This window comes from Globicephala melas, chromosome 13 (genome assembly GCF_963455315.2).
Source record: "Globicephala melas chromosome 13, mGloMel1.2, whole genome shotgun sequence".
Taxonomy (NCBI): Eukaryota; Metazoa; Chordata; class Mammalia; order Artiodactyla; family Delphinidae; genus Globicephala; species Globicephala melas.
This window is the reverse complement of record NC_083326.1, coordinates 79,551,442-79,575,781: the sequence shown is the minus strand read 5'-3', so window position 1 is coordinate 79,575,781 and position 24,340 is coordinate 79,551,442. Positions and strand designations below refer to the sequence as shown.

Genomic DNA, 24,340 nt, shown 5'->3' with positions numbered 1-24,340 from the left:
TTGTAGAGTGGGGCAGATTCACATAACAGCCCATTTCTACTTCATGCTGAAAAATGAGAGGATCTGGCCAGATTGAGTCGACATTCCTGCTTGGTAATAATTGGCTTGTGAGTAATTGCAGCTGCCCCTCTTGGAAGGAGCACAAGCTCTCCCGGCCCCAGGCCTTATGGGTTCCCTGCTGCTTGTATCTATTAGCTGCCTGGCCCTTGAGACAGCTAAGTTTGTGACCCTCTGTTCTAAGTGTTCGCTGCTACCCGGATCTAGCTCAAAGCAGCACAGACACGGTGCATCCTGTACGTTTCATCTCTCCCTTCCATCTTCCCCATCTCTGCCCTTTCGAACCCTCTTGGACTTTGTCAATGAAAGGAACTGGGAGACAGAGTCATGAAGCCATATCCAGACCTCAGAGCTATTACAAGCTTTTCCCTTCTGGGTCAGGATTGCTAATCCCAGGGTTTTTTAAGGACAATCTGGTTTTCACAAACTCACGGCCACTGGGAGAAAACAAACGAATACGTTCCCTTTATTCTCTTAGCCCCCGCCAATGTGAAGCTCCAGTTTGTTTTTCTTTTAAACTCATAAGCTTGCCTATTCTTTTTCCTTAATATACTCAGCATCAACATTTGGGTTTTTCTAATAAGTAATTAAATCCCCCCACCATGAACTCCAGCTCCTGGTGTTTCACTGGGAGTTTCTCTCAGCCCTCCAGGGAAGCCGGCACTGTTATTTATTGTTTTTGTTTCAAATCATTATTTAATCAAGAACGGGGGAAAAATGCAACCTCTCACACTTCAAAATTTAATTTCGGCTGAATTCCGAGATCAAGAGGCAGCACAGCCTAATAGGTTACAAAAATACAATCAAGAAGAGAATTCCAATTAAACTGAACAAGTCCATTTACTGAGCTTCAAATGGCTACATGGAGAGAGATGGCTATAAATTTTTTTTCCCTCCCTGCCAATATGCGGGACTGGGAATTCTCATGTGAATGTAGAGCTGCATGGCAGAGCTTTTAGCTAGAGGGTTCTGCTTATTCCTTTTTTTTTTTTTAAACCTTTTGTTTCACAAAGACATTAAGTTTATTTTCCTCATTGTTGTTCATCTTCCTTTGCACATTAATTAGGAAGACATCAAAAGACTGGATTCATTGACCTGTTAGGAGTTCATTAGAGAGGGGGAGGAATGGAGAAAGACAGGGATCTGCTGAGGATGTTGGGAAGATGACAAAGTCCTTTAGGGCTGGGGTGGTCCCACAGGGCTGTGCACTGAAGTTGACCTTGGGCCTGGGGCCAGATGTCTCTCCTTCCCTCCGTCAGGAAGCCGAAGGGGACCAGCAGCTTCAACCTCATCATTTCTCGGAAGCCCCTTTTGAGGGCCCTCAGCCCACCTCTTCTTGAAAATTTCTACATGGATCCAGTCAGGCAAAATTTTCACCAGTCCAAATTGAAATGAGGAAAAAAAAAGTTCAGTGGAATGAGTTTTTCATCCAACGAAATGCATTTGATTTAAAGGCTCATCCTTTCTTCTGAGGCCTGTCTATTCTTCCTCTTCAGATGGTAAATGTCCCTTTCAGTATAGAAAATGGTGGTTTTCTTTTTCCTGTTCTTGCTTGGCAAAAGTAAAAGTTGACAATGCTATTCCGTTTTCCATTTAAAAAGAATAACTGGTCCCACAAATGCCTCAGTCTCACGGCCCCCTGCTTCCGCATTTTAGTCCCTTTGTTCTCTAAACGGCAATGAATGGCATTGGATTAGTGAGTCTCCTAGTTTGGGCAAGAGCTCACTTTTGCAGAATGTACGTGAGAACCTGGGTCAGAGGTGGGAAGGCTGGACCCTCCATGCATGCTCCCGCAGCCTCATTTCCCCTGCCTGCAAAGTAGGAGGCATATCCTGCCATTCTCCTAGAGTTATTCTGAGGTTCACCTGAGATCTTGGATATGATTACGCTTTTTGAGGCCAGAGATACTTCAAAAACATCATGTCTGCTTTTACTGGGAGCAAGTTTAATTCAGCCATTATGACGACAAATCATAACACTAGCAACTACTGTATATTGAGGGTTATGTCCCAAGCATCAGGCTAAGTTTTGCTCATAAAACAGAAGCTGCATGAGGGTAGAAATCTCCTCTGTCTTGTTCACTGCTATTCACCCAGTGCCTGGCACATAGTAGGGGCTTAATGCATATCTTATAAATGAATGGATACCTTATCTCACTCCACCCTCACAACCACTCTGTGCAGTAAGTATGCTTATTAGTTAAAGGTACAGATGAGGACACAGAGGCCCAGCGAAGTGAAATGACACAAGGGAAGTCAAGTAATTAAGCACCTGGACTCTGAGGGTAGACTTTCTGGGTTGGAATCCTAACTTCTCCATTTAACAGCTACCTTTTACTTAAGTTTTCTAGGCTGCAGTTTCCTCATTGTAAAATGAGGAAACTAGCGGAAGATCCCCTGAAAGGCTATTATAAGAAATGCATGAGGTGACACATGTAAAGAACTCAGCCTAGCACCTCGCACATAGTAGGTGCTCAGGAAGCAGAGTTATGGCTGTTATCCAGTCTCATAGGGAGATGAAATCAAGAACTCTGGAGTATCCGAATCTGCTTCAAAGCTCCTGTCTTCATCACTGTCACCTCCTGCTTCCTACTATTCACAAGTTTCATGAGGTCCTCTTTTACGGAGCCCAAGTTTTGCCTTTTTTTTTTTTGCCGTATCTGAGCAGATTTTTGTTGGCAAGGGTTATGTGGCAGCTGTTGGCTTGCTAGAGGCAGAAGGAGGAGAAAGGAGGAGACTGCCCTCTCCTGGGTCTAATTTCAGTCTTGATCGGCCCTCTTTAGATTCCCCCTCCAATTAGGATAGACCTCACAGAGGAGCCCCTGCTACAGGACAGGGCGTGGCCAGACCTTGGGGCCACCAACCTCTCTGTCATCCAATAGGCCCTCTGGCTATCACAGTAAGCTTCTGAGATACAAGCCATGATTCATACCAGCTCCCCTTCCTACTCATTGGGCTACTGACCTAAGTCACTTCACCTCTCTGAGCCTCAGTTTTTCCATCTGAAAAATGGTGATAATGATGGCATCTACTTCAAAGAACTGTTTTGTGAATCAAATGAGAAAAAGAAAAACTGTGTAAAGTATGTGACAGTGCCTGGCACACAGTGGTATTTAGCTATCTCAGTAGCCATCTCAATTGGGTGAACTCCTACTCATCCTTCACAGCCCAGCTCACGTGTTCCTTTATTTGTAAAGTCCTCTCAGACACCAAGATCTCTTAGACCTTGGTCCTTCCTCTGTGGTCCTACTACATATTGTACTTGCTTCCGTCACCTCCAGGGGTGATATTCAAAATATTCAACAACTGGTTGAGTGTGGGTACTGCCCCATCTGCAGGTAGCTGGCCTTGGCACTGAAGGGCTGCCAGGTACCACCGTTTATCTGCTGGACTGTGAGAAGGTCCAGAAGGTACCAGAGGAGGGAAGGGATGGCTTTGTTGACTGGGGGATGGGTGGTGACAGGGTCTGTTTATCAACTGGTGTGCAAGTATTTGAATATTTGAACAGTGGAGGAGTACTGGTGTTCACCGACTCAGTCTCAGCCCTAATGACAACGCTTATCCTACTGTATTGCAGTCTTCTGCTGACGGCTAGATGGTGAGCTCTGGAATTCAGGAAGCCTGTTTATACATCTCTCTGTCTCCCTAACGCCTTGAACAGAGTTGACTGAGTGTAGATAAGGAACGAATGAGGCCATGAAGGATTCACTCCTCGGGACCCTCCATTTGGATTTGGGCCCTGACCAAGAAAGAGGGCTTCAGGTTATCTTTAGCTCACCAACTAGGATTTTAACAAGATACAACCCACTTCTGCATATTCATGTATGCAAACAGGCCCCCTTGGTGTAATGTGCCCGTCCCTGATTTTTAAAGAGCTCTGCATATGGGATGCCCACCATGGAGTGTGGCAGGAACCATGGCATAGGAGACCCCTCACGCTTGGGCTCCTGTTCACCTCCAGAACCCCCAGAACCCCATCTCCTGCCCTGGAATTCTTTCTCCATCCTGACTCCAGCCTTTGTTTCCTGCTTCCACTGGCTAGTTTCTCAGTTGTCACCTCCTCTGCCCTAACCTAACCCTAACCCCAATTCCCTTCCCTGCCTGCCTACCTCCTGTCCCATCTCAGCATTCACTGTTGTGCACTGTCCTTTACAATTTTTACCTTGTCTGTCTTCCTTTCAAGAAAGCACAGGCTGTTCTTATTCACTGGATCCTGAGAGCCACATCAGAGCTGACCCTTTATAGATGCTTAGTAGGTAACTGGTAGATTTGAACAAGTGATGGAATGACAATGACTGTGCTGTTCTCTTCAGCAGAGAGCTCAAAAAGATCTTGGGGCCAGGACTCTTGGAAAACCTTTGGTCCAACCTGGTATCCTCTTCCATCCCTGCCTGTGCAGGAGAGAGGATGAGAAAGAGCCCAGCATGGAGAGCACCCAGAGGACCAGACTTGGGGGGTGTCTGATGCCCCAGGAGTCAGGCAGCCACGAGCAGGGTGGGGCTAGCCATTTGGGCTGCAGCTTGCCATTGAGGATGGGAGGAAACTGAAAGCAGGGGAAGCAGGGCTTCTAGCTGTGGTCTCAACTCACCCACAGACTAGCCTGGGCCTGGAACCATTCTACTATTACTACTCCACTACTGTTGTTGCTACTACCATTCCTACTTCCATGGTTAATCCTGCTGCTGCTTCTATCCACCGCCAGCAACCTAGCACCTACCACGTGCCTGTTACAGTCTGAAAATCTTACTTACGTTGAGTCATTGCATGCTTGCAACATTCCTCTTATGAGGTAGGTCTTATTATTTTCCTCATTTTGCAGATTTGGAGAAAACTGAGGCACAGAGAGTTTGTGTAACTTGCTCAAGATTCCACGGCTGGGAAGTACAGAGACAGCATCTGGAATGTTTTCATCACAACACCTGCTTCTATTTGCTGATCTCTGTCCCTGTGCCGAGCACTGGGCTCGACTATGTACGAAATTACTCTGCTTCTGTCCCCAAAACAAGGCTTTTGAAGAAGAGGTTTATTATCTGCAATTTTTTTTTAACAGATGAGGAAACTGCAGCTCAAACAGGTTTAAATAACTATCCCCAGCTCGCAGCCAGGATTTGACCACATAAACATAGTTCCAAGTTTTTAACAACTCCGACCTGCCATAGCCCGTGGAAGTCATTTTTCTCCTGTGAGTCCAGGTTCTCTGTTTGGAATCAGGGTATTGGATTAGGTGAGCTCTTAAGGCCTCTGCCTTCTAGGTACGGATGAGCTTTCTGCTCTTCTAATAGCAGCTGGGCCCTAAGAACCAACAGCCAATCTGGTACCTCACTCACTGGTATGGGAGGACCACAATTTTGGGGTGGGGGGGAGTCAACATTCGGCTTTTTGCAACACCTTGCACCTGACTGGTTAGGAAACCATCCCAGGTGAGAGAACACAAGCCAGTTGCTCCCAATGGCACTTTTTAATGAGGGTCAGTTAGGGCCACCGAATGGGCTGCCATAAATACCATGACCAGGGAGACGGGGTGGCTTTTACCAACTTAAAACCATTCTTCCACCTCTTATTGCTTGTATTTTAAATTTATTTCTACCTTTGCAACAATTCCTTTGGGACACAAATGGGATAATCATGCTCATTTTCCAGTTGAGGAAGCTGAGGCTGGGAGGGGTAAAAGGATTTGTCCTGCCAAGCCAAGACTTGCCCCCAGGCCTCCGGACTCTCTGCCTTACTGGAAAGACCTTTCATAGGACATTCGCGGAGGGGAGAATGCAAGTGAGCATTTACCATCTGCAAATACTGAGCAACTACAGGTATCTCTACAAAGGAAGGCCCTGAGGTGAGTTGTGGATGGTTCCAGCTAGGTAGAAGATTTGGGCAAAAGTAGACCTTGGTGATACATGGTGCCTTTACTGGTAAAGAAGAGTTTCCCAGAATGCACTGGAGATATAACTATTGTGTCAACCAGACCCAACCAGTGCTTATCATCACCTTCTCTTCTTTGACCTCTCAGCAAGAACCCCTGAGCTATTCCTTACTTTCACCTCATCCTTTCTAAGGGAGCAGCTCTCTGAAATTTTCAGATTTATGCCTAGCTAGAGGAGACAGGTCCCTTCCCAGCTGTTAGCTGTTAAGCATAGGGTACGTCTGTGTGGAATCTCCTCCTATTTGTGTGTCTGTCCCTTTAGAGTCTACAAAAGGCCTTCACATAATTTCTGTTATTGGATATCCCCAACAATCCCACATGGAAGTGATATTATTTCAAAGTTACCAATGAGAAAACTGAGTTTCAAAGAGGTTAAGTGACTTTCTCAAAGCCACACAGCTAGGAAGTTGAGTTCAGACCCAACTCCAAATCCCTTGCTCAGCAAACTTCCTGGCATCGAACTGCCTGAAGTTGTATTCCAGCCCTCCTTCTCGACCTGAGGGACTGCTGCGTGATCCCATTCAAGGCCGGGTTCCTCGACTGGATTCGCTCTCGCTTCACTCAGTGGCTTCACTCCAGACCTTAACCCTTCTGAGCAGCGGCTTTTCTGTCCCACCTGTGGAAGGGACTAGTGAGGGCAGCTGCATCCTCAGCTCCCTGAGATCTTGTGTGGACACAAGAGGCCGAGTGCTATCAGCTCCTTGGAGGAAAATTCTCGCATACATTCAAGGCCGAGCTTACACAGGTGAAATCAAACCCCAGCTGCTCATCAGTGCTGCAGCCTAGCTGTCAAAGATGCAGACGTCACCGCAAAGCTGCAGTGCCTCTGCTGCCTCAAAGACCCCCTCTTTTCCTTCCTCCCCAAAGAAACCTCCTGTGGTGTCTCATACATGCTTTCCTGCAGATGTCACTCTGGAGGCCAATATGTACTTTCGAAGTTTCCCTGACAAAGAGCCGGGGGCTTCGGGTTTTTCCCGTCCCCCCAAGCTCCCACTTCCCAAGCCGAGTGCTGCCAAAGGCTGGTGAATGACCATCTGGTTAATCAATAAGGAGGTCTGAAACCAGTCGGATATTTGCCCGAAACTGAATTAAAATGTGTCATACACTGCCCTGAACTTGTGCCTCCACCCCCTCCAAGTGTCACGGCCGAGACCGGCAGAGGAGGCTGTGCGGAATACTTACTACACCCCTGGCCGACAGGAAGCTGAGCATCTGCAGGGGCTGGCTGGGCGCGGGGCTGGACCGGGCCTCAGGGCTGGCCTTGCAGAAGCTCTTGGAGCAGCGGCGTGAGTGCCTTCGGCGGGACTTCCGCCCTTCCTCGGGGGACTGGCCACGGTGCCTGGGTGCAGGAGAGAGAAAGCTGAGGGTCTTTTGATGGAGAGCATGGCAGAGAGGTGACTGAAGGACCAATAGGATCTGAGGGCAACAGAGCGTGTTTGGGTGTGTCTGTATGAATTACGTGTGCAGCCATCCACACACCCACCCATCCATTCATTGATTCTCTCATTTGTTCATTTGACAAATGTTTATTCGTGTACCTGGCAGTGCTGTGGGGGCCAGGGATGCAGCTGTGAAGACAGGAAGGGTCCCTATCTCGATGTAGTTGTGTGCCTGTGTGATTGTCTATCTGCTTGCCTGTGTCTGTGACTGTGTGTATGTCTGGGTGTGTCCATCTGTGTTTTCATGTGTTTGTCTATAAATGTAGCTGCTTATATTTGTGTGTCTTTGTGTATGTGACTTTACCATCTGTGAAACAGAGGCATCTTATTGACTGTCACCCAAAACTTAAAAAGAAAATATCTGACAACAACGACAAAGATGCCTCTGCAAGCCTGTCTGCAGTGGAAACCAAAGGAATCTCTGACTCCTGAGAGAGGGTGTGTTTGGACTCTGCATTACCTGTGAGCTCTGAGTCACAGCAGTGATGAAAATAACACCTTGTGGATTTGCACGGCACCTGTAAGCCCCTCTTCAGGTGCTTTCACAGTCCCCTCTACAACTTGAAGACATACACGGGGCAGATATTACTTTCTTATTTTCAGATGAGAGAGCTGAGGCTCAGAGATGTTTAGGGACCTGCCTGAGGTCACACAGCTTGTAAGTGGTGGAACGAGGGTCCCCGTGGGAACCAATGCCTTTGGTTCTTGCGCTGGAGTGTCCCTCTCTGCTCTGGGCCCTCCAGGTCACTTTTCTACTGAGTGTGTGGCCCGAGGGCCAGCTCTCAGGTTGCTCCCACCCGTGCTGTAGTGCCTCTCAGCCCAACAGGCACTGGGGAGCTCGGGCGGCAACAGCAGCGGGAGATGTGACAGCAGCAGGAGGGCTGGGGCCAGGGCTGCGATGTGAGCCCTCTCCCGAAGAGGTAAGCTTCGGAGAAGGTAGAGTGGGGCGCACCGAGAGTCAACAAGCAGGTCCTGCACCGCCCTCCAGCCCAGGCCTCAGGCTGAGTCACACAGACCTGGGTCCTGGTGTCAGCTCTGCCAGTCACCGTGACCTTGCTCGGACCCCTTTGCCCACCAACACGCAGGTTTCTCGGCTGTAAATGTCTGTAATGCAGTTGAGCTCAGAGCGTCAACACCCTCCAGATAAAGCCCACTGGGGGCGCCCTGTACTTGAACAAGCATCGTTACTGCTCCCTGCAGTGGCAGGGAATGCGCGTCACGGGGGAGTGGAGGACGTCTCTGTCCGAGGGTGTTAGAGAGAGAACCTATTATGAGCACATGGTCGGGGACTCTGGGAGCACGCAGAGAGCTGGCTTCGGCCTGGACTGGGTGCTGTCAGAAAGCGGAGGTAACTCTCTGACTGGGCGTCTGAGGTCAAGGCTATAACTGGTAAAGGAGCAGCAGTCACTCACGTTTGCCAGGATGGAGAGATGCTGGGTTACTTTTGGGTTCTGGACAAAGTTCCTGTTTTGTCTGGGCTCGGACCTGATTACAGAAGGCTCTTGTTGTTGTCTGGACCACTCAGGCTCACAGAGCAGCCTTGTGAGATGGTGATGCCCTTTGAAGCTGCTGCTGTCCAGCGGGGACACCAAGGCTCCAGGACTCGACGCCAGGGGCTGCTTTCTCCTTTCAAACGCTTTTCCACTTGGCTCCACATTCACATCACCTGGAGATGTAAAAATCTCGCTGCCCTGGCCCTACCTCATCTAGATTAGATCAGAATGTGTGGAGCTGGGATCCAGGCACTGGTATTTTTAAAAACTTCCAAAGCGACCACAGTGCAGCCAAAGTAGAGAAGCTCTGGTCTAGCTCATGGTGTGACTGGGGTGATTAAGAGAGAGAATGTATTTGCAGCTGCAGCACAGCGCCTGGCTCGGAGTAGAATTTAGGGACATATTTCTCCTCCTCTTTCCTCCAGACGTTCTGACTTCAGTGGGACCGGGACAGTGAGATTTTTAAACCTTCCCAAGTGACATGACCACGTAGCCAAGTGTGAGAAGCACTTAAGAAAGAATAAAGGAGCCTCTGACATCTGGAAGCTGGCCTGGTACCATCAGGGGGCCCTTGATGTTCCCACTGGTCTCAACAATGTCAAACGCCAGCATCAGCGAAGCCCCACTCCCTCCCCTCACCCACAAGAACCTCTTCCTCTTCTCAGGCCGGGGCAGCCAATGTGTCAGCAAAAAGAGGTTCCAGGTTAGGAGAAACCAGACTCGGAAGGGCCTCAGAGCTAGGTACCTTGTGCTGTGTGGCCTTTCATAGGTCACTTAGCTTCTCTGTGCTTAGAACAACCCTTAGTGAGAGACAGTCAAGTGCAGAGCCAGATGCCCCAGTTCAGTCCTAAGCTCTGTCACTTAGTAGCTAAGTGCCTGGCAAGTTCCTTAACCTCTCTGTGCCTCAGTTTCCTCATCTCTAAAATGGGGATGACAATAGTGCCTCCTTCGTAGGGCTGGAGAGGGGATCACACAGGGGATGAGGAAGAGTGCTCAGCACCTGGACACCGACGCACGGTGTTAGCAAGTCCTGTAGGTGGGGCAGCGGGTCCGTCTGTCTGCAGCCCCTTCTCTACCGGGAAGTGCAGACAGCCTGAGTGCGAGGCGGGGGCGCCCCTCTGCTGGGAAAGCGGCCTCCCCAACAGTGACAGTGGGAGGCAGAGCTGACGGTGACCGCGTCTCAGACGGACTCTGGGCAGATGCTGGGGTGAGGAGGTGCCTCAGGGAGGGGGTTACCTGCTGTCACAGCTTGAGGAGCGGGACTCCGAACTCTGAGACCGCGAGGCGCAGTGGTGATGACGGTGGCGGTGAGACTTTCGGGGCCGGCTTCGCGATCTTGGGGCGGGTGGAGGGTGAGAAGGAACAAATCAGAGGAGAGAGAGACAGAGTTTTTGACCTTGTGACACACATCTTTCTCTTGCGCCTGAGTCACTGTCCCTCCCAAGGTCATGCATCTCCCCCAACCGGCCCCTTGCATCACCCCCCCCCACCGCCTGTGTAACCAGCCGTCCCTAACACAAGAGAGCAGAACGGGGTCGCCTGAGGGAGACGGCCTGCCCCCCAGGGCTCTGCTGGGAGCAGAATCTTCACCTGCACACATCACCTCTCCCTCGCCTGAAGCAGGAGTCTCGATTTCACATGGTTTCACGAACCAGTCAGATACCGTAATGTGTGTATCAGTCAGGCACTCAGAAAATACCAACCAACTGAAGGGCATGGGCTAAAGCAAGTGTTTTGTCTCCAGAATAGTGCCGTGGTGCTGTATCTTCTAATTTTTCAAGTGAATATAGAAGTTGAGAGTTTTATGTAAATTATTCCTATTTTAAATGGAAGCTCATTTTTTTTAAAAAAAGACACAGTTTGCGGCTAACAAAACACATTTGCAGAATCCATTAGGCCTTTGGGCTGCCAATCTGTAACCTCAGCCCTGGAAAGGTAAGTCTGGATTCTTAGCATGGAGTCAAAAGCCCACTCTCAGAGGGAGTTACAAACGTCGACAACAAAAATTACACTACCAATAACTGTTACCGCTGCCACTAAAACTGGTGCTATAACAGGTTACTTCAGCTTTCTCTCAATAATAATGATGACTCAGAAGTAGCAGTAGCAGTGGCAGTGGTCACTGAGGATGTACAAGGAATGTCAATAGTTTGGGCCAAGTCAGGAAGCCAGTGGGAGTTAGAGATGATTCTATCGTGAGGTACCTTGGTTATCCCAACAAAAGACTCAGGGATTCTGGTAATGTGATCATCAGACCATATCCCTTCCCTGTTTAAAGCCCTCCCATTGTCCTTATGTCAAGTCCAAGCTCTGACCTTGAACCCCAAGCACCTTCAGGAGCCAGCCTCTGCCTAGCTCTCCAGCCTCCTTGCCTGGCATCCAGAGCCCTGGTTTGAAAGGCTCAAGCAACCCCGAGGTGCTTGTATTCTGGCTCACACATTTCCCACATTTTACAATGCCCTGATGGTGGTGATGGGGATGATGGGGATGGGGATGGGGATGATGGTGATGATGGTGATGATGGTGATGGGGATGATGGGGATGGGGATGGGGATGATGGGGATGGGGATGATGGTGATGGTGATGGTGATGATGGTGATGGGGATGGTGGTGATGGTGATGGTGATGGTGATGGGGATGATGGTGATGGTGATGGGGATGGTAGTGATGGTGATGATGGTGATGGTGATGATGGTGATGGTGGTGATGGGGGTGATGGTGATGATGGTGATGGGGGTGATGGGGATGATGGGGATGGGGATGGTGGTGATGGTGATGGGGATGATGGTGATGGTGATGGTGGTGATGGTGATGATGGTGATGATGGTGATGGTGGTGATGGTGGTGATGGTGATGGTGGTGATGGTGGTGATGGTGATGGTGATGGTGATGATGGTGATGGTGGTGATGGTGATGATGGTGATGGGGATGGTGGTGATGATGGGGATGATGGGGATGGGGATTGTGGTGATGGTGATGATGGTGATGGTGGTGATGGTGGTGATGGTGATGATGGTGAAGATGGTGATGGGGATGGTGGTGATGGTGATGGTGGTGATGGTGACGGTGATGATGGTGACGGTGATGATGGTGATGGTGATGATGGTGATGGGGATGATGGTGATGGTGATGGGGATGGTGGTGATGGGGATGGGGATGGGGATGGTGGTGATGGTGATGATGGTGATGATGGTGATGGTGATGGTGGTGATGGGGATGATGGTGATGGTGATGATGGTGATGGGGATGATGGGGATGGGGATGGTGGTGATGGTGACTGTGATGGTAGGTAACCCGTCTCTAATACATACTGCCTGTCAGGCACTGGGTTCTAAGCATTTTCCTTAAATGGACTCATCTACTCCTCAAAACAACCTACAAAGTGGATTCTCTTATTACTCCTATTTTACAGATGCAGAAACCAAGGCACAGAGAGATTAAACCACTTGCCTAACCTGCAGCCTAGAATGGTTACCTCCATCCTTTGCCCCAGCCTAAGCCGCCCCTCCCTCAGGAAGCCTCCCCTCACCACCACGCCCTCTTTCCTGCACCCGGGCTCCCACCTCACCCAGGGCTTCCATCTGCCACTGCTGTGCTGTGACCTGTCCCACATCTGTCCCCGGTGTCCTGCTGCGAGCTCCTCGAGGCCGGGAGGCACATCTGTCTAATCTCTGTCCTCGGGCCCCGCACAGGGCCTGACACCTGTTAGGGCCTCTCTAAGGGATGCTGAATAAGAGGAAGTAAGTTACGCCAGCGGTCCCGTTTACAAGCCGCTTTAACTAACCATGGATCTTGGCAAGAACAACCACCTGATCTCAGGGGCGCCTTGCGTTTCTTGCTTCTCCTTCTCCTGACTCTCGTTTTTTGGCTTTCACAACCTTCTTTTATGTCCCACTAGTGATTTCTGAGACTCGTCCAACTCTTGGCACTGGGCAGGGTGGCCACCTTGCTGCCCTCAGGCAGGCAGTCCGTGCCTCTGTCATGATCTTCCCAGAACTCTTGGGGTCTGGGCGCAGCCCCCAGCTCAGTGACTGTCTAGACCACAGCTCCACGGACAAGCCATGCTGAAGCCTCTGAGAACAGGCTCTGTCTGTGCTTAGCATGAGCGTATACTCTATACAGATGACCAATGATTGCCTCTTGACGTGAACTGAACAAGCTTGATGATAGGGAAGTTCTTCCCTGAGCTAACTCACAGCTCTACTGCTTCCTTCTGGAGCGTTCCCCAGGCCCCCGGGGTGGTGCCTGAAATGCCCTCTTTCGCACTGACCTTGGGTGAGGCGCTTCAGGCCGGCAAAGCTGAGCACCACGCCCTGCTTCCTCTTTTCCCTCCCCAGCAGCCCACTGACTTTCATCCCATTGACTTTGATTCTCGCTTTAGAAGCTTCTTGGTGGGAGATAAAATGTTAGTTGATTGGAAAACACACTAACATCTGCAAGGGTATAAAGTAGATGGGTTGTAACCAATTTACTTTTAATTTGGCTGGGAACTGAACTCTTCAGGCAGCGCTGGCTGATGTGAATTTCTACTACCAGCTATAAACCGTGAACCAGCTAGGACCCGAGGCCGGGGGTAGGAGCTCCCCTGATATCTCCATGCTCTAAGCCCAGAGGCTGGGGCTGGGACTCACATGCACACACACGTGTGTGCACGCATGTGATCATGTCCCCTTACCCACCTGTACATACACAGCGCACAGGTAAACCCCATCCTGCACCCTCCCTATGAGTAATGCACGCAGATTAAGCGGTGCACACGCCGAGGGCACCGAACTAGCACACAGTAGCAGACAGGGCACCTACATGCATGCTATTCATGCTCACATAAGCATGGGCACACATACGCATTCGTGTGAACACAGATATATACCCCCCCCACACACACTATGCACCTGCATTGCACACAAATGTTCGCACGATGGAAGAATGCACAGGTACCATTTACACAGTGCACGCTACACATATACGCACACGTACAAACGTTACACAACGCACACAGGCACACAGAATTCACACACATGCACACCGTTCACTTTCATGCAGACACAGACACGCATGCATACACACACATCACATACACAACCTTATGCACCCATGCATGACAAACCCACAACTGCAGGTCTACACACAGTTCTGCTTCCCCTTCCTTCTCCCCTCTTGTTCGCCCACCCTCCTCTCCCGGTCCCCACTTCTTTGGCAATTCTAACCCTCTGGCTGTTCACAGGTCAGTCCCCCACCTCCCCAAGCCGGATAGTATGTTGCAGGTGGAATCTACTTACTGTTTTTTGTGCCTCTTCTCTTCCCTTCTTTTGTTTTTTGGGCTGGAGGAGCTGAATGGGAAATGGCCAGTTAACCGAAAGATGCAAAATTCTAGCGAAAGATAAAGTAGTCAAGATGCTTAACACACGGTGGTCACTAGATTCAGGCAGTTTGGGAATGGACGCCGATCGTTTCTAAGATCAGAGCAGTTCCTGCCAACGTTTTCACCCAGTGGGTTCAGCTAGACACACCAGCCCACACGCACAGACTGGGGATGGGGGACGGAGGATGCTAAGATCAGCTCTGGTAGCTTCACAATAACAGCAGTAGCAAAGATCATCATATCTGCCATGCTTTGAGGCTTTCTTATCAGGTAAGTGCTGTGCTAATACCTCTTGGCAATAATCTCATTTCATTCTCCCTACAACCTATGGGCAGTGGCACATTTAATAAGCACTCATTTTCCAGAAATAGAAACTGAGCCTTAGACTGGCTAAGGAACTTGACCAGGATCACACAGGTGAGCTGGAAAGTGGCCCGAGACCATGGGTCCCCAGGGCCCGTCCTCTTGACTGCTGTCCCATCAATTTCTAAGAGAAAAGAATGGAGTATCCAGGGAGCTGCTCTAAAGCCTCGTGAAGTTGGCAGATTCTGAAACGTTCCGCTCGTGAATATTCAAGTATCTGTCTTCTTTTAAAGTCACAGTACTGGGGTGTGGGCAGAGTGGACAATTACGACTCAGGGTCCCAGCATCATCAAACAGAGGCCCCAGACGGCGAACACTATTTGGTAGTTCAAGCCAGACCGGCATCAGAGGGGCACCAGGAACGTATCACTGACCTAAGTCCTGAGAACGAGAAAATTTGATTTCACCCAACTGAAATCGCACCTTGACATGTGTCTGGGACTCAGCCTGGGAGGTGGAGAGCCCAGGAGCTCACTGAACGATCCAAATTCACATCCTGGCTCTGCTGCTGAGTCGCTGTGTGACATCAGGCAGGTTACCTGTCCTCTTGAAGACCCAGTTTCCTTGCCCTTAAAATGGGGCCATTGCTCAAGCTGTTGGGCTGAGCGGATGGATGACACTGGTTATCAGTGTCTACTTGTTCACCGAATGGATGAAAGGCCTTTGCACTCTGCCAGCTGCTGGAACTGTGCTATTGTTATTTTGGAAGCCACGGAAGGGTGTCCTGACCCTCTATCTGGCAGATTTGGGTTTGAGTTTTGGCCCTGCCACCTTCTGACCGTGTGTCTGTGGACATGCCTGCCACACCTCCTGAGTCTTAGTTTCTTCATCTGTAAAGTGGAAATAATAAGGATATCCACCGCACAGCGTTGTGATGGGGATTAATGGAGATTAAATACACACACGCATGGAAAAGGCTTAGCACAGGATCTGGTTTATAGCGAGTACCCCGCAGGTGGCAGCGTTACGTGTGCTCACCCTGTGCTTCTGGCACTCGGCCTCTGTCCCTTGGCTGGAACCTGGGAAGGCTTTGGTGGCGTGTCTGGGGCTGATGCTTCTCTACATGCCCCAACCCAAGATTTCAACCAACGGTCAAACAGACTCTGGCAAGGGTGGCGAGACCTGCCAGGGAGAGGAATCGGTAGGAGCTGGTCCGGCAGCAGCCACCTGGCCTGGGGGAAACCGAAAGTCTGGCTTGGAACTTTCGGGGAAACCAGATCACGGCCTTCATTTCAGAGGAAACTGAGGCCCAGGAAGATGAAGGGGGCGTGAATGCAGAGGTAGAGGCAGAGAGCTTGACCCTAGATGCTGCCTACACCTGGTTAGGAAAGCAGAAAGCTAAGCAGGTAGCGAGAGGCAACAAGATGCTTACCTGTGCCTTCTCTTCTTGGAGAATGACCTGATTGAGGGCAAAAAAAAAAAAAAAAGGGAGAGAGAGAGGGAGGGAGGAAAGGAGAGAGACGGGGCGGGAGTGAAAGAGAGGAAGGAAGAGGGAAGAAAGGAACGGAGGGAGGGAGGGAAGAAAATAAATGTGAGTCTGAAGTTTCTTTTCCCGGGATGGATGTATCAGTGCATTTGTGATCAGGCTACAGGGGGACCGGGACACCTGGCAAATCCTCCTCCTCTTTTAGATTTGAAGATCATATGGGAAACATTGGTTTGCATTTTGAATTTCCAGGTCAAAACCTACCAGTGTTTCAATGCTCACCCAAATTTGTCAGTAAGCCTGTCCTGGAAAAGGTTGCATGAGGGGGGCCAGAAGAGAGTCCCTCTGCCTCTTCCCTTCCCCCAAGTCTCACTTTGGTCTTTTCTCTCCCTAGTTGTGGATTCTTCATCATCATCATCATCATCATTTTCATCTTCATGGGACAACCGACTTCCACAGGTGGAACTCTTTACTGGTGGCCAGGCTCCGTGCTAAGCATGTCTCACATACAATCTCATTCAATCTCTTCCCCAAACCTGTGAAGTACTATTAACAACCATTTAACAAAGACACTGAAGCTCAGAGACGTTAGTTAAGTTGCCAAGGGCCACACAGCTTCACCTATGTAACGCCGATTCATTCTTCAGAGCCCCACACAGATGTCATCTTCTCCTTGTAGCGTTTCCCAATCCACTCAGGCTGGTTTGGTGCCTCCTCTCTGTTCCCACAAACCCCGGGTGAGCTTCTGAGCTTAGCCTCACTACGGTACAGACTTCTGCGTAATATGACTACCACTTTCCCCACTAGAATGTGAGCAACTTGAGGGCAGGGACTGGGTTCTGGTCACTGTTCTGTTCTCAGGGCCCTGAATCCTAATTCGTGACACACAATAGGTATTCAATAAATAGATGTGAAAAATGGGATATATATATATATATTTTTTAACCCTGAAGCCTTAGTTAATTGAAAGGGAGAAAAAAATGCTCAATGCATCCTCTACCCCTACATCCCAGCTCCAAAAAGTCAACCATCACTAAGCAAACATTTCAAGAACTTGGAGAAAATGGACTAGAATTAGAGTGATGCTCAGTAGATGAGGGTTTGGGAAGAACTGGCGTCTGTATTTCCCCCTCCTAATTCCTCATGTTATGGTCCTTCTTCGCTCTAAACCTCCAACAACCCCTGGGCCAACTGTAGCCCCCAGAGAGAAAGCCTGTTTCTAACCCTCTGGCCTAGTCTCTTTCCCGTGAGAAGAAGCCCTTGAGTAAGAAGCCACCTGGCTCCCAAGATCCTTATAGAAAAATGCTTGTGCTTCGCATCCAACCCCTAAACTGGGACAAACTGCTCAGCATAGGAAGGTGACGACACGGCAGTCTGCGGTCACAGGCAGGCCCTGCCTCGACCCAGGACTCTGTGTTGGGGAAGCTTCGAACACCAAATTAGCAACATTTTACAACTGGTTTGCGCCCACACCTTGTCTTGAGCACCAACTCAGAGAGCATCAGTTGGCGTGTTTGGGCAGGTGGTGGACATAATCGGTGAGACGAAACTGAGTTGAGACCTTTCTGGCAACAAGGGCTGAAAGGCAACCACACCCCTGGGTTGGGAAAAGCCACGTGGGGGCTACTTTGAACGAGAGGGTGAGATGCGGCGGGGAGGGGAACCCAAATGGCCTCTTACCTTTTGTTCTGCTGTGATGGTTTAATTGCACAAATAATCCACCACCCGTGTAGGAAAATTGGAAGATACAGATAAGCAAAAATAAAATATAAACCACTCTTTCCCTGTCATCCACAGCCAACCACAGCAAATACCTGAACTTACCAAGACAGCTTCAAACTCTCTGAGCCCAGGGGGCCACACAAGCTCTTTGAAATGTGTGTAGATGGAGGGGAGCAGGTTAGGTGGGGACACTGTGGCACCCCCGCTCTGTCTAAACGCACAGCAGCTCATCAGATCCAGCTGATGGCTGCCTGTGGGAAAACTGGTCCAATGAAGAGAGAGCTTCTGATTTTACAGAGGAGCAGGAAAACTTTGATTTTTGTATTGTGAAATCTTTCAATTATAAAATGTTGGCTCGGCCCATTAATCACAGATTTGAGACCTCTGGCATATAGCCTTCCTGTCTTTTATTTTTCCCCATAAGCATACGTGTGTGTGTGTGTGTGTGTGTGTGTGTGTGTGTGTGTGTGTGTGTGTGTATACATGCACATGTGTACAGTGAGCTCCTTTGTGTCCAGTTCCTAATGCCCCTTAACCACTGTCCACAGGGGTGTATGATCCAGAAGCCATGTTTCACAGGATCCCATTCTCTAGGACATAGTTGGACCAACCAGAAAGGTCTCTCCTTGGGAATTTGGAATAAGGAACAAGACCGAGAGATACAGGATCTTCCTGTGGCTGGGTCGGCAACATGAAGAGACAGGAACAGGGTGCAGGGTCCACGTCCCCCTGTGTGCACTAGGGGGTTCGGCTTGGGTTGTGTCAGCTTTCCATTCATCGGTTCTAGCCCCTCACTGAGGCCTGGCTGGTCCCTGAGACATTCCTGTCTCCTTAGAACAAATCCCCCTCTGGCCTGAGTTAGCATTAGTGGGCCTCTAGTCCTTGCAACCAGAGTCCCAAGTTAGACGAGATACAAATACACGACAGCACATAGATGAATATTTTTTATAAATGAAATGATAGGCTTCCAGATGACCTTTCAGTGCCATCCACTGTCACCTCCACCCTCACCCCAGCGGGAACATCCCTGCTTATTTGCAGAGGAGGAAGGACAGTACCTGTGTCTCTTATGTTTCTTGGAACTTTTCTTCTTCTTTTTCTTGACAGGCGATGGGCTATATGATGGGGACCTGCCGGGGAGGGGAGACACACTTCAGAGGGAGGCTTTGAGGGCCAGGGTTGGTTTCATAGAGACCCTTCTCCAGCCCCCAGACATGCCTCAGGTCTTTCAGTACCACACATCAAGGATGATAATTTGTAGAGTTAGTTTGCATTTGTTTCAAATGTTACCATGTGTTTTACTACAGGTATTATCTCATTTAATCCTTCCACACACTTCTTAGGTAGGTACAATTGCTACCCTCCCTTTTCAGACAAAGAAAGCGGGGTTCAGAGAGGTAAAGTGACTTGCCCAAAGACACACAGCTAAGAAGGTGGGTGAGCTGAGATTCAAATTGAAGACTCACTGATCCCAGGGGCTTTGCTCTCAATCACTATAGCACCCATAGCTGCCCTCCTGGTCAGGCCATAAGTATTTATTTTTGTCTGCTGCCCTCTTCCAAAACTGCACATACTGTAAAGGTCTCTCCTCTGCTCCACCCTGTGTCTCCCTGGTAAGACCAAACCCCTGCAGGAGATCTTGCCAGGATGCACTCAGCACGGCGGTGCCATGAAGGGGTAACCCAAGAAACAGAGACGCCCTAGGATCATGATTATGACTCAAGGCTGATGTTCGGGTAACCTGAGTTCCAATTCTGACTCTACCATTAATTTATAAGTCACCTCAGGCATGTCACTGCTCACTCCAAGTCTCCTGTTCTCCCACTGATAAAATACGAAGGTTGAAGCATATCAGGAGCTGCAAACTCAATGCCAACACAGACCTGCCTCTCAGATAGCTTAAATGGATGCAGCAGGTTGTGGGGGGGCGGGGGGGAGCAGGGGAGACAGTAGGGAGTGGTGAGGCCTGTGGTGAACCAGAGAGCACCCGACCCAGGGGTATGGCTGCTTCTCAGATCAGCTGAAGGTCCAAGGTAGGAATGCAGGCCTGGGCTTCTAGAGCTCCTGCCTTTTGAATAGAAGTTGCCAGAAAAACATATTTTCGTATGACATCTCCTGGCTTTAAAATATGGCCACCAATTAAAAAGACAAAAAACACTTTGCAGGTCAAATAAAACATGTCTGCAGGGGTTATGAAGGGTTGAGAAACAATCAGATTTAGGGAATCATAGCACTTGTCCCCAAAGAGTGCTCACTGGACATACTGACTGAATGAATGAATGAATGATGGGAGCCTGATCCCTCTGGTTTCCTTCTTTGACGTGTTCTCCTGTCCATACCTAAAATCAGGAAGCTCAGGCCACTTACCGCAATTCCACCCCTTGCCCTAGAATGGCTGGAACTCAGGGTCTTCATTCACAGTCCGCTCTGGGTCCTCTTTGGGCCTAGCCCCTTAGAACTAGGTGAAAGGGGTGTGGAGGGAATAGGGCCCCAGAAAACCTCGAGTTAGGGCCTGAGTCATCCAGACTCTGCTCTCTGCTGCCCCCTGCAGGCTTCTTCAAATACTGCCTCCAAGGTTTGCTGGGATTTTTAACTCGCCCCTCTAAGGAACCTCTCTTTGACCACCCCTTGGGGTGTGGAACACTGAACCTGCTTTTAGTCTAGGGATTGACAGCCTAGAAGAAACTCTGACAATATTTTTAAATACAAAAAAATTAAAAGGTACTGTACATAGAAAAACCTCACAGGGTACAAAAGAGTCAATAGCTGGCCAAAAATATAAAGTCCATTATCCTTGGCATTTGCGTGTGGTGGAAGCAACTGAGGAGCCTGGAATCAAGTGTCTGTAGGTTCTGTCACCTCCTCTCTGAGACTTTATTTTCTCATCTCTAAAATGGGGATAACAGCTATAAGAGAAATGAGTCATGGTGACTAGAGTTGACAATACTGTACTGCTAAGAGACTAGACCTTAAAAGATCTCATCACAAGAAAAACCATTGTAACTATATGAGGTGATGGATAGGTTAACCACAGTTACTGTGGTAATCATTTAGCAATATAAACATATGTCAAATCATGATGCTGTAACCTTGGACTAATACAATGTTATAGGTCAATTATATCTCAATAAAACTGGGAAAAATTTTTTTAATAAAAATAAAATGGAGGGCTTCCCTGGTGGCGCAGTGGTTCAGAGTGCGCCTGCCGATGCAGGGGACACGGGTTTGTGCCCCGGTCCGGGAAGATCCCACATGCCGCGGAGCGGCTGGGCCCGTGAGCCATGGCCGCTGAGCCTGCGCGTCCAGCGCGTCCAGAGCCTGTGCTCCGCGAAGGGAGAGGCCATAGCAGTGAGAGGCCCACGTAGCGCAAAAAATGAATAAATAAATAAATAAATAAATAAAATGGGGATAATGCCTGCCTGCTAGGTCGTGGTCAAGCGTAAAAGAGATCATGGAGATCACAGTGCTTGGTACAGCCGCTTACATACGTGAGGTCTCCAAAAATAAATAAATAAGTAAATATTCATGGTCATAACTATGCTTCAGACTAGTCATTTACTATGTGCCAGACACTGAGACAGCTGCGTCCACATCCATTTTCTCACCTAATTCTCATAAAACCCCAAGAGGCAGGTATTTCTACCATTTTATAGAAGTGGAAACAGGCTCAGAGAGGTGAAGTGACTTGCCTAAGGTCACACAGCTAGTTAAGAGGCATAGAGGGGATCTGAACCCCAGGGGAGTCACTGTCTGACTCCAAAGCCCTTATTACCCCTCTTTTGTCCATTCCCCCATCTTCAGTGTTCCACATCCCTTGGGGCCCTCACCTCCTTCTCTTCTTCCGGGTAGCTTTCTTCTTTTTCTTCTTCCCCCTGGAGGAAGTGGGTGGCGTCAAGTCTTTGCCTTGGGAGGCACTGAGGGGAAAACAGAACTGGGTATTAGAGGACACAGGGCTCCCCAAACCCCCAATCAGGGCTGTTGCAGCTGGGAAAGGATCCAGTTCCTTGGAGGGTGAAGGACCCATAGTGAATACTTAATTACCATCTCATGGCTGATTTGGTTACACTTCAGATTAAATGCCTCAAATAAGGAGTTAATGCTGACCTAATGAGACAGATGCTGTACGTTACCCAAACATCAATTGATTAGTTAAATCAGAGTTACAGAGGTTAACTGCTCCTTAATAGATTTATTATTGAATTTGCAAATGGCTCACCTTGGTAAATAAATCAGTTTTTAAATAATTAATCGGCAATTCAGCACCCTCTCTCCACAATACAACGTGTCTGTAGTTCCTGCTGGAAATTAAATAGGAGGCAGAAGGTAGGTTAAGTAGCAGCTGATTATTAAAACTGTATTTGCCAAGGTCTAATGTAACAAGATACATTTCTTATATGGCTTCACGGAACCTCAAAAATCTCCACTCTTCAGGAATAATTATTTGCTGTTCAATTAAATTCAAAGGCTCAGGCTACAGTTAAATGAAGTCAAGTTATCTCCTTTTATAATTGGGGCAGGCTCCAGGGATTTTTTTTAAAGCACTATCCCATGGCAAAAAGATATGGTTTTGGATGAAAAACTGCTTGGGAATTGAAACATGCCAACCCAGCTGAACCTCTTTGGGAAAACAGATTATTAATAAAATGTTACTATCATTATTAGTAACAACACAGCTACCGTTTATTCACTTATTATGCACCAAATGTTTTATATACTTTGATGCTCACAAAAGCACTTTAAGGGTGTTACGATTTTTTTTTAACATCTTTATTGTAGTATAATTGTTTTACAATAGTGTGTTAGTTTCTGCTCTACAACAAACTGAATCAGCTATACATATACATATATCCCCATATCTCCGCCCTCTTGCGTCTCCCTCCACCCTCCCTATCCCACCCCTCTAGGTGGTCACAAAGCACCAAGCTGATCTCCCTGTGCCATGCGGCTGCTTCCCACCAGCTATCTATTTTACATTTGGTAGTGTATATAAGTCCATGCCACTCTCTCACTTCGTCCCAGCCCACCCTTCCCCCTCCCCGTGTCCTCAAGTCCATTCTCTACATCTGCGTCATTAGTCCTGTCCTGCCCCTAGGTTCTTCAGAACCATGTTTTTTTTTTTTTAGATTCTATATATATGTGTTAGCGTACGGTATTTGTTTTTCTCTTTCTGACTTACTTCACTCTGTATGACAGACTCTAGGTCCATCCACCTCACTACAAATAACTCAATTTCGTTTCTTTTTATGGCTGAGTAATATTCCATTGTATATATGTGCCACATCTTCTTTATCCATTCATCTGTCAATGGACACTTAGGTTGCTTCCATGTCCTGGCTATTGTAAATAGAGCTGCAATGAACATAGTGGTACATGACTCTTTTTGAATTATGGTTTTCTCAGGGTATGTGCCCAGTAGTGGGATTGCTGGGTCATACGGTAGTTCTATTTTTAGTTTTTAAAGGAACCTCTATACTGTTCCCCATAGTGGCTGTATCAATCTATATTCCCACCAACAGTGCAAGAGGGTTCCCTTTTCTCCACACCCTCTCCAGCATTTGTTGTTTGTAGATTTTCTGATGATGCCCATTCTGACCGGTATGAGGTGTTACCTCATTGTAGTTTTGATTTGCATTTCTCTAATGATTAGTGATGTTGAGCAGCTTTTCATGTGCTTCTTGGCCATTTGTATGTCTTCTTTGGAGAAATGTCTGTTTAGGTCTTCTGCCCATTTTTGGATTCGGTTGTTTGTTTTATCAATATTGAGCTGCATGAGCTGTTTATATATTTTGGAGATTAATCCTTTGTCTGTTGAGTCGTTTGCAAATATTTTCTCCCATTCTGAGAGTTGTCTTTTCATCTTGTTTATATTTTCCTTTGCTGTGCAAAAGCTTTAAAGATTCATTAGATCCCATTTGTTTATTTTTGTTTTTATTTCCATTACTCTAGGAGGTGGATCAAAAAAGATCTTGCTGTGATTTATGTCAGAGTGTTCTTCCTATGTTTTCCTCTAAGAGTTTTATAGTGTCCGGTCTTACATTTAGGTCTCAAATCCATTTTGAGTTTATTTTTGTGTATGGTGTTAGGGAGTGTTCTAATTTCATATTTTTACATGTACCTGTACAGTTTTCCCAGCACCACTTAGTGAAGAGGCTGTCTTTCCTCCACTGTATATTCTTGCCTCCTTTATCAAAAATAAGGTGACCATATGTGCATGGGTTTATCTCTGGGCTTTCTATCCTATTCCATTGATCTATATTTCTGTTTTTGTGCCAGTACCATAATGTCTTGATGACTGTAGCTTTGTAGTATAGTCTGAAGTCCAGGAGCCTGATTCCTCCAGCTCTGTTTTTCTTTCTCAAGATTGCTTTGGCTATTTATGGTCTTTTGTGTTTCCATAGAAATTGTTCTAGTTCTGTGAAAAATGCCATTGGTAGTTTGATAGGGATTGCACTGAATCTGTAGATTGCTTTGGGTAGTAGAGTCATTTTCACAATGTTGATTCTTCCAATCCAAGAACATGGTATAGCTCTCCATCTGTTTGTATCATCTTTAATTTCTT

At 48.1% G+C, this 24,340-nt stretch overlaps 1 protein-coding gene across 1 annotated transcript in view; it reads right to left on the bottom strand.

The window, feature by feature from the left end:
- SRRM4 (serine/arginine repetitive matrix 4) overlaps nt 1-24,340 on the bottom strand; it is a 168,378-nt gene that overhangs the window by 23,392 nt on the left and 120,646 nt on the right. The window contains exons 3-8 of the mRNA XM_030860389.2: nt 21,609-21,695; nt 18,840-18,911; nt 16,006-16,032; nt 14,188-14,238; nt 10,145-10,243; nt 7,159-7,315 (exon numbers count right to left, since the gene is read on the bottom strand). Of these exons, the coding sequence (XP_030716249.2) occupies nt 7,159-7,315; nt 10,145-10,243; nt 14,188-14,238; nt 16,006-16,032; nt 18,840-18,911; nt 21,609-21,695 (493 nt within the window). The remainder of the gene's footprint in view (nt 1-7,158; nt 7,316-10,144; nt 10,244-14,187; nt 14,239-16,005; nt 16,033-18,839; nt 18,912-21,608; nt 21,696-24,340) is intronic.